At 31.0% G+C, this 9,909-nt stretch overlaps 1 protein-coding gene across 1 annotated transcript; it reads left to right on the top strand.

Moving 5' to 3' along the window:
* The first annotated feature begins 2,747 nt into the window (after positions 1 to 2,747).
* LOC105114899 (ADP-ribosylation factor 1-like 2) lies at positions 2,748 to 7,148 on the top strand. The gene is made up of 7 exons (XM_011011614.1): positions 2,748 to 3,086; positions 3,210 to 3,300; positions 3,415 to 3,530; positions 3,735 to 3,794; positions 3,877 to 3,942; positions 6,630 to 6,830; positions 6,922 to 7,148. The coding sequence occupies exons 1-6, from the start codon at positions 3,030 to 3,032 to the stop codon at positions 6,819 to 6,821; spliced, it is 582 nt and encodes a 193-aa protein (XP_011009916.1). The 5' UTR covers positions 2,748 to 3,029; the 3' UTR covers positions 6,822 to 6,830; positions 6,922 to 7,148.
* The last annotated feature ends 2,761 nt before the right edge of the window (positions 7,149 to 9,909 follow it).

Genomic DNA, 9,909 nt, shown 5'->3' with positions numbered 1-9,909 from the left:
ATAGATATATAGATAAAGTCTCAGTGGCTATAATTAATTTCTATATATAAGCTTTTGTTCTTTTTTTTTATAAAAAGAAATAGTTGTTCTTATAAACTAAGTTATGAAGGAGATTTAAAACTAATATGTAGGTGTTTGTCTACTACATATTGCTCTTATCAAGGAAAACAAATGGGTAGATATTAGATATAACATAAATTATATGAAGATATTTAAATAACCAAGAGAGGATTCATCACTCTAGGTAAATTAGAGAAATTTTTTTATATATTCTTAAATAATATTGATTATAAATTCTTGTACAAGATGGAATGAGATTTGAAAAAAATTTCAAATCTTATTCGAAAAACAAATAACTATAGTGTTAAGAACAAACATGATTTGATATAGTAAATATACTCCATACTATAATATCTAAATTAGGATATTGCTGATGCATGTATAATAATTACTTTGAGAAATCGATTATTGAAATGTTAAGTCAAACCATTTATAATTTTTTTAATATTTAGAAGAACATGACAGGTTGTTAAACATTGTACTTGATCTTCAAATATAAATCAATTAATTATTGAATTGATAATAAATTAATTAATTTAATCCTATTTTATTTAGGATTATGATTTATTCTTGTATCAACTTATTAGGAAACCTAATGTCACACATATAAGAATAATTGATCATAAATTAAAATGGAATGATTAATCAAATGTGACTTGATTGTAAATATATTTTAGAAATTGAGTAGTGTATAATTTATATAGAGAATTACAATTATACACCTAGAAAAATCAAGTAGAAACTTAATTGAATAAATTTATAAAATTTTTCTGAATTAATATATGCGATATTATTCGAGGGAAAAATTGATATTTTTCTATTTATAGGGTTTTCAGGTTTTTCTATAAATAGAAAGTTATGCTTTTTATTTTCTGAGAGTAGAGTATAATATACAGAAACATATGAAAAACACACACAAAAAAAAGAACTAACATTCAAAGACATAACAATCTCTCTCTTCTAAAAGGGTTTAGAAGATTTCTTACTAGTGGTTTGTGTAGATTATCGTTAGAGACCATACATTTGGATGAGTTGTGGTCTACGACAACTCAATCTTGAAGTAAATATTCAAAGCAAAAAAAAAAAAAATCTGATCTTCAGGTAATTCTCTTATAAACTATATATAATTTTAAATTCATTTAACGAGATCTTTGAGACTTTCATTTTTTTTTTTAAATTTATAGTTTTTATTGTGTGTGTGTTTCGAGAAATCCAACAAGTTATAATTCTACACTTAGACCATAATTATCTTCAAATAGGAATTAATTAGTTTTTTTAATCTAGAATATATCAAGTTCCTATAAAACCAATATAGAAGGAAGGCTACATGTTCATATGGGGTTGAAAATTTTTCTTCTTTATTTTCTATTTTTAAAAGAGTGATATTTATTCACCTCTCGGTACAGACCTCCTATCATGGACAAATTATACAAAGTAATGATCTACATGCCATACTTCCATACTTGAAGATAAAGCCATTACTTGATTGACCAGAAAAGGGAGAGTTTCCATTCCTTAATAAAATAATGTTGAACTCTTCGTAGTTAGTTGGTGTAGTAATTGGTGGCAACATAAGGCCATATTAGAATTAATTTTTTTTTTTAGATTAACGTGGGTGTCCGGGCTAGCTTACACGCATCACGACTAATCCCACGGGCCCTAAAATTAATGACCATGTAAACCTCAACTTATTTTAGATATTCAAGTTGATGCAGTCATCCTAAAGTTGAAGCTTTTCTTTATTAATATAAAAAAGGAAGAAGCTATCTCTTTTTAGGATAATTTCTTCTTTGTAAAGGCCAGGATGTTCCTCATTCATTTTTTCTAGAGCTCTTCTTATGACTTCTCAATATTTTAGGGATACAATCAATGTATTTTTGACAACAAGTGATTATATATTATTTTTGTTTAGAAGCATTGGAAGATGTTATTTCTATTGGAGAAGTAAACTTATGTTTTCTGAAAATCATTTTTTTTAGCAAAAATAAATTGGAGATTTTTGGATAAAAAGATGAAGATCTAGGTGTTAATTGATTAATTATAAGATAAAAACTTAATGTAACAATTCTTACAATCCTAAACATACATCTAAGCCAAACAACATTTCATTTTGAAGTTTCTTAGTTTGATAATATGTTAGTAAGTAAAACATGGTCAATATTTTAATGTAACAATGCTCAATTTACCACATTATGGAGGGTATTTTTTACATTTAAAATAAGCAACTACCTATATTTTGATTAAGAATAGTAGCTATTCACTCTGTGAAGATAGTTGAGATCAAACATTAATAAAAGAGATTAATGTTTACATTATTAATCATCTCATCGATCAAGTTCTATGCAAAACAAGGGTATTTAACAATTAGAGTAATGAATATTGTAGTATAATTGAAATTCTAACACACATCACTGCCATGAAATAGATGAGCTCACAAGTTGTATGAATTATGAATTATTCTTGTAATAACCACTCTTGTAATAACTTATCCCTAATCTTTAGATTTTTCAAGAAGGGAAACTTTGAATTTTGTGTCTTTCTCTCTGTGTTTTTTTTTTTTTTTAACGATGAAGGTGCAAATAAATGGATTTCTCACCTTGTACAAAAGAAATGTTAAGAGCAAGCACAAAAAGCAAGCGAGAGGCACCATAAGAACTTTTGGAAAATACAAGGGTAGCGAAGAAATAAAGTGGAAGTTGACAGTGACGAAATTTAGCCTAAAAAGTCGAGAGAGAGAAGAAAATGAATAAATGAAATTCCATGTGGACGGGAAGAAAAGGGAAGAAAAGCAGAGGCCATGGCGTGCGATCATCTGTGTCGTGTCATTATTCTCTCTGTTTGGAGAGAAAGAAGAGTATAAACAAGAAGAGAGAAACAGAACTCTATTAGATTTAGATCAGACAAGAAGTACTAGACAGTAAGTGATAGACTTGAGGAACACCTGGGAAGATCATCATCATAGAGAGGGGATGGGTCAAGCCTTTCGCAAGCTCTTCGACACCTTCTTCGGCAATACCGAGATGCGGGTACTCTTCTCTGGCATATCCTTTTGCTTTATTCAAATTAATTTCGCATGAGAAGTGAAATTCAAGAGATTTTGACTGTATTCTTGAAACTCGCCAATCCAAACTTGTTTGGAGCTGAATTAGGTTGTCATGCTCGGACTCGATGCAGCGGGTAAAACTACCATACTTTACAAGTTGCACATTGGAGAAGTGTTATCCACTGTCCCTACTATTGGTTGGTCTTTTTTTCTTGCAACATCTTTCCTTATATTATGGGTATGCTTCCATTGATCGGAGGAGCAGCGCTTAAGTATTATATAGGTATGCTTATGCCTCCTTTCTCCCACAGGGTTCAACGTGGAGAAAGTTCAGTATAAGAATGTGGTGTTCACCGTTTGGGATGTTGGTGGACAAGAGAAACTAAGGCCGCTCTGGAGGCATTACTTCAATAACACCGATGGACTGGTAATGGCTATTGTCAGCGTGTCTTATTTTGCCCGGTTATGCTTCTTGCAATCCATTGTTTCTTTCTAAATCTCGATTTTCGCTTTGCATTGATCCACATATACGTCTGTGCTACTCATATGCTTTGTCTTGAAGCTGAAGGGTCTTGTAATAGTACAACTGCTTGTACCTTGTTTTCAGTAGTAAGTATATTTCTCTATGCAGATATATGTTGTTGATTCGTTGGACCGGGAGAGAATTGGAAGAGCTAAGGCAGAATTTCAGGTTGTGTATTCAGAAAGGTATGCAGATTTTACCATGCTAGTGTTAGAAAGAGTTCTAAGTTGACCACCACCTTTTCTTTCAGACCATCGTCAAAGATCCATTTATGCTCAACAGTATCATCTTGGTGTTTGCCAACAAACAGGACATGGTGAGTTCTATTAGTGGTTTTTGATGTGCTTTCCCACACACATAAAACTCATTAAACGAGTACTCCTTAAGTGATTCTGATGAGCCGCATACGAATTGAAATATCCAAGTCAATGTCCTGCACAGATACATTCTGACCCTCGCAATCTTGCAAAGTAGAACATCACAGAGAAGATTTTGTCTTTATGATTTAGATGTAGAGCAGAGAGGATATAAAATCCCAGTACAAGTTTATAATCATAATTCAAAAGACTAACTACACACAGACACGCACTCATTTTACTTGCTACAATGATTAATCACCATGTCTATTCAATCTAAGCTGCCCTTTTGCTGTGACTGACTCCTGGAGCCTGTTGTGCCAATCATTTATCCTGTGATTCTCTATATTTGCATTGACTGAAACCATGCAATGCAATTTGGTATTCATGTATGGTTTCTTGTTTGATGAACTTGTATATGAATTGTTAATCTCCATATTTTATTCGTAGGGCAGGTTATCAGTTATTTTGTTTCATATAAAAAGGCCTCGTTCTGTTTCCAGATTTGTTCATTACCCACTTCAGTAATTTATTGGATAAACTATAATCTAGGCAAATTCACCTACATTTGTTTTCTCATTACTCAAATAAAAAAAATGAGCTACACCTGAATATTTTTAAGATTAATGGAAGTTATATTAACGGACAAAAAGAATTACAAAATCATGTTAGATAATAATACATCCTCTAAAATATAAAAGCATAAAAACAGAATCAGCTAACAATACTCACCCAAATGAACCTGAATCATGACGTCATACAGAGAAAAGGGAAATTATCCTATCCCATAACATTTGTCTTTCTGCACCCCTATGCAATTATAAGCTCATCAACATGGGGGAATAGGGAGGAGGTTTGTGACAGCCCTAATCTCAGCATATCTGCATGAATGGATCTCTTAACTTTTGTGCTGACATCTGTATATTTCTCAAGGTGACAATCCTTTGAGCTACATGCTTCTAAAAATGTGAGGCTAATGAAAGATGAAATATGAATTAAGATGTATGATACCTGAAATATAGTCTTTTCTGCATAATAAACTTTCTGAGAGTTTTGAACAAGGACTGTTCTGTATTGTTTGAATTCATTACAGTGATAATGGTAAATCTTTTCTTTTTGGCTGTAAAATAGTATTTGCATTTGGTAAATTTTTTAGATGGTATTTATTTCCTCCTACTTATTCTGGATGATATCTGTATTTGAAATGTACATAAGGCAATCTTTATTTTTTTCTTCTAATTTTAACATTGCAAAAAAAAAAAAAAGGAAAGAAAAGAAAAGGAAGAACAGGTATCAAACCCAGATATGATACCTTGACAACAGTGTTGAAACATCAGGATAATATTAAGACTCTTTTGTTTAGAAAAGATGCATCTGAAATGCTGAACTTAGATATTTGGCAAGCTGCAGCTAGAAATTTGAAAAACTTTGCTTATTCTGGAAATATATAGGTTTTAAAACTTCTGTTCAGATCAATCTTTTGTTCTTTTAAACAAGAGAATCACTTGGTGAAGCCTCACTAATTTTGAGTAAAATTCATAACATCAAGCTATTAACTTTCTCTAGTAGGGATTTGATTAAAATACTTGACTGCCGGACTGCTTTCTAAGTTTATCAACTGCACTAGATGCGAGTAGTAATTATGCCTTCTCAGACTTGCTTCTTATGTCATGCATCAAGGCTCTTACATCTCATGTGCTTGCTGAAGAGTTCTTGGCACTTAGATCTTGGACTTTAGAAATTTGCAAGGTGAAATGAAGCTTGTATAAAAGGGCTGATTTATTAAATCTGCTATGGCTTTAATGGAAAGGTGGCATCCATATGTCTGAAACAGTATTTAGATACTTTAGGGCCTGTTTTCATGTCTTTCAATCTCCTTCCCTTTCCCCCACCCCAGGGCCTTCTGTTTTGATTTGCTAAGACCACATGGACATTTGAATGAAAGCACAGCAGGTTGCTGTTTCCATTTTTTCTGCAAGTTCTTTCTGAGTCTCATGATGGTGTTGGTCAATACATTAGAAGAAGTTATTTCAGTAAATGAAGTATTCCATAATTTCCCAATTGTTCTCTAACTTTGGCAAGGAAGCAGGAACCATCAAATTGAGTAGAGATCTGATCAAACACTTCTCCAGTGATGGTTGTTTTGCCAATGCCACTCATACCCCAACATCCCAGAGAGTGAACATCTGATGAACAAATGCATGATAATGATTCTACTTTCTCAATGGCTAAATAGTTTAAAATTGGAAATAGAACATTCATTAATTTGAGCAAACAATATCAATCAATTTTATCCACGAACAGATGAAGTGAAGGGCAAAAACTCTCCAGTGTAAGGAGGACAAACTAGAGAAGGCTGAGAGCAGCAAATGCTTTCTATATGTTGAGGTCCATTTTTTTGTCCTTCGCTATTAGCTTCATGTCGATGGCCAAGACACCACAGCCTTTGCTATATCTATACCTCACTCTATAGTGATTTGGATCATTGTTAATAGATTTGCATCATTGTTAATAGATTTGCCGTAAGCTTGCATAAGAATTCAATGAGAGTGTTGCATCGAAATACAAATACATGTTGATTTTTATTGCATGCTTGTTCAATGGTTATATCTATAGTGATATGTTGGACTCCATTTTTCTTGTTCAGAAAGGAGCAATGACCCCAATGGAAGTCTGCGAAGGACTAGGTCTTTTCGAACTCCAGAACAGAAAATGGCACATACAGGGGACTTGCGCTCTCAGGGGAGATGGACTTTATGAGGGCCTGGACTGGTTATCTGGAACTTTTAAAGAGATGAGAGCTGCAGGATACTCTTCAGTGGGCACCTCATCATTCTAACATTCCAAGGTCATTTATTTATATCCCATTTACCGTCAGGATTCTGGAAGCAGCATCGTGTCAAATTTTTCACTTAATTTTTATTTACATCCTTTTGCAGGTTTGTTGGAAACCTAAAGTTCATCTCGATGAAGCTGGAGAGTTGGCCGTTGCTTCTGGGGAAGTCCTGAACTAATCATTGTAGGTTGCCTAAAGCATGTGGATTTATTAGGTCGCTTAACTTTGGCTTTGACTTCCTCCCGTTTATATGGAAATACAGAGTCTGAATGGGATCTTTATATGCTTTGGGGTGCCCATCTTATAAAGTAGATTGCTTTTAATTCGGTCTCTTGCTGTGTTGTGTCTTCTAAAAGGTAGCACGGAGGTGTAAAATGCTCGTGGGTTTTACCACATACAAGAGTATTTCTTACGTATCTTACTGCAGTTTTCTGCAATCTACAGAAAAGGATGTATGTGTCATTTAATAATCTTAATACTTTAAACACCTCAATTTGGACTCCTAAGATATTTTAATTCTGTAAGCGAAGTGGGGGCAAGCCATTTATAAAAAAGGACCTTGTGATAAATATGGATTCTAGCGAAGTTTGGATAAGCTAAATTAGTAGTAGAGACATAAATGACACTACTAAAAATTGATAAATACAAATAGAAATATTAAAGAAATATTTTTATTAGTAAATTATTGATAGATTTTACTAATAGAAATATTTTATTAATTAAAATAAAGAAAAAAACGATAACGTGTTTTTTTTACCAACAGAATGATAGTAATACAAAAGGAATCCAATGGAAAAAAATTCATCGATAGATTAAAAAGTAGTCGGTGTTATTTGATGGTTTTCTGAAAATTTTTTAGTTAAATTAAAATTTTATATTAAATATTACAGATGGAATAACCGATATATTAAAAAATCATCGATGATATTTGACGGTTTCTGGAATTTTTTATTAAATTAAAATTTTAAATAAAATACTACATCTATAAGCACTAACAGAATGATTAAAAATATTAATATTTAATTATCCATCGGTAAAATGCCTAAAAAAAGCCTATAATCCTTAATTTCACAACAGATGAGGCTTTTTTCTTCTTCTTCTTCTTCCTTTCCTTTTCTATATGTAAAAAACATCAATATCCATTTTTTTTTTCTTTTCTCTCTGCTCCTCAACTCCTTCTCTTCTCCTTCATACTCAAATATGTATTATTCTTTTTTTTTCTTCTTAGTTTTTTTAATTAATATACTCTAAGGATTTTTTTTCTCTTCTTAGCTTCACTTGCAATCACATTAAGATAAGATTTTTCTTCTTATTTTTTCATATTTTTTTTTCACTATATGTATTTTATTTTTTTAATTATTTTTGTTCTTAATAATTGTATGAATATTGTTGTAGGATTTTTTTTTTCATATGATTTTCTTCTTCTTTTTTCTAAGTGTTTTGGGTTTTATAGAGTGTTGATTTATATTAATTTAATTATTTTATAGTTTTGTAAAATGGATTTTTTAAAAATATTTTTAAATAATTACCGATAGAATTACATATGATATTTTTCGAGGGAAATACCAATGAAATAAAGCGGATAATTTTAATTTTTTACATGCCTTTTTCGTCAGTAAATCCATAGGTAATAATATTTTTTTAATTACCAACAAACTTATCTACAAATAAAAATTATCGATGAAAGATTTATCAACGAAACATTTTCATTGGTGATTTCATTGATAAATTAATTACCAATGAAATGATATAATAAATACCGATAGAAAATTCCATCGGTAAATCTAAAAATTATGATAGTGTAATGATATATATAAACTTTAGGTTATTAATGTAAAAACAAAATATAGTAGGTAAAGTGAGATTGGTTGCCCAATCTATGTACTGAGATTGAATAGTTTAGTCACCCAACTTCTAGCTGAGGTTAGGGCACCTAAATGATAAAAATTTAATATTGGTTTCTCCTAAAGATGGCAAGTATGAATGTTATCTTTTAAACAAAAATAATCTTGCTTAATTTAGAGTTATAAAACTCTATATATGGACTAAAAATGGAAAAAAAAGTAGAATTGTATCATATTAGGCAGATTATGTTGAGTACTATAACGGATAATTTCAGGAGTGTTAAGGGAAAAAAATGCGCTTTCTATTCTCAGTAGAGTTGTAGAGTTGTGTTTTATCTTTCAAAGGAGTTAAGTCATGCTTAAAACTGAAACCTATACCTTTACTTACAAATAAAATGGAAAACAATGCTCTTGAATGAAAACTAATTTAGAAAGTGTAATGACATAGTTGAAAAAAAATAATTAAAAAATGAAATTAATACATGGTGATGAATTCATTTGAATGAAATTGAAATAGTACGAGAATGCATATTATGATAAAATTATAAAAGGTTATTTGATTGTATCTCTTGATTCCTAAATATGAGAGATGCCTAGAGTAGGGTCGTCAGTAATTAAAGGGACTTAGTCAGTTAGGAAAACATGTAGGTGCCTTGTATCTTGTCTTTCCAATTCATGTGAACTTATTGATAAATTGCAGAATTTGTTGTTGTATTGTTGTGATAATATTGATATGAATTAATTAGTTATAATAATGTTTAAATGAACATGAATATCTTGTGTACATAATATGAATTAATTAGTTATGATAATGTTGAAGGGAGGAATGAGTACCCTATATCCATTGTTATATACCAAGTTAAATTATATATGAGTACCTGACATACATTAATAGGCCTGATAATGTTGAAGGGAGGAATGAGTACCCTATATCCATTGTTATATACCAAGTTAGATTACATATGAGTACCTGACATGCATTAATAGGCCTATGATGTCTTATTAAACTGATTATAATTTTATTTTTGATTTTATATAATTACAAGTGTATCCATTACATAAGAAGTAATTAATGATTTGGAAACAGGATTTTAGATTGACCAGTTTCTTGGTTTGGAAACTAATAACGACCAAGATTTTAGATTAATTAGTTTCCTAGTTTGGAAACTAATGGTGCCAACATGTTTGACGACCAAGATTTTAAATTAATTAGTTTCCTAGTTTGGAAACTAATGATGTTAGTGAGT

Source organism: Populus euphratica, unplaced genomic scaffold (genome assembly GCF_000495115.2).
Source record: "Populus euphratica unplaced genomic scaffold, PopEup_1.0 scaffold936.1, whole genome shotgun sequence".
Lineage (NCBI taxonomy): Eukaryota > Viridiplantae > Streptophyta > Magnoliopsida > Malpighiales > Salicaceae > Populus > Populus euphratica.
The sequence above is the reverse complement of the archived record's forward strand: the minus strand, read 5'-3'. Positions and strand labels throughout refer to the sequence as shown.

What these genes read in the sequence shown, in the direction of transcription:
- LOC105114899 (XM_011011614.1), top strand. Translation starts at nt 3,030, where the DNA reads ATGGGTCAAGCCTTTCGCAAGCTCTTCGACACCTTCTTCGGCAATACC. An exon ending in ATCCACTGTCCCTACTATTG is followed by an intron (nt 3,301 to 3,414) that starts GTTGGTCTTTTT and finishes TTTCTCCCACAG; the next exon opens with GGTTCAACGTGGAGAAAGTT. An exon ending in TTGCCAACAAACAGGACATG is followed by an intron (nt 3,943 to 6,629) that starts GTGAGTTCTATT and finishes TTTCTTGTTCAG; the next exon opens with AAAGGAGCAATGACCCCAAT.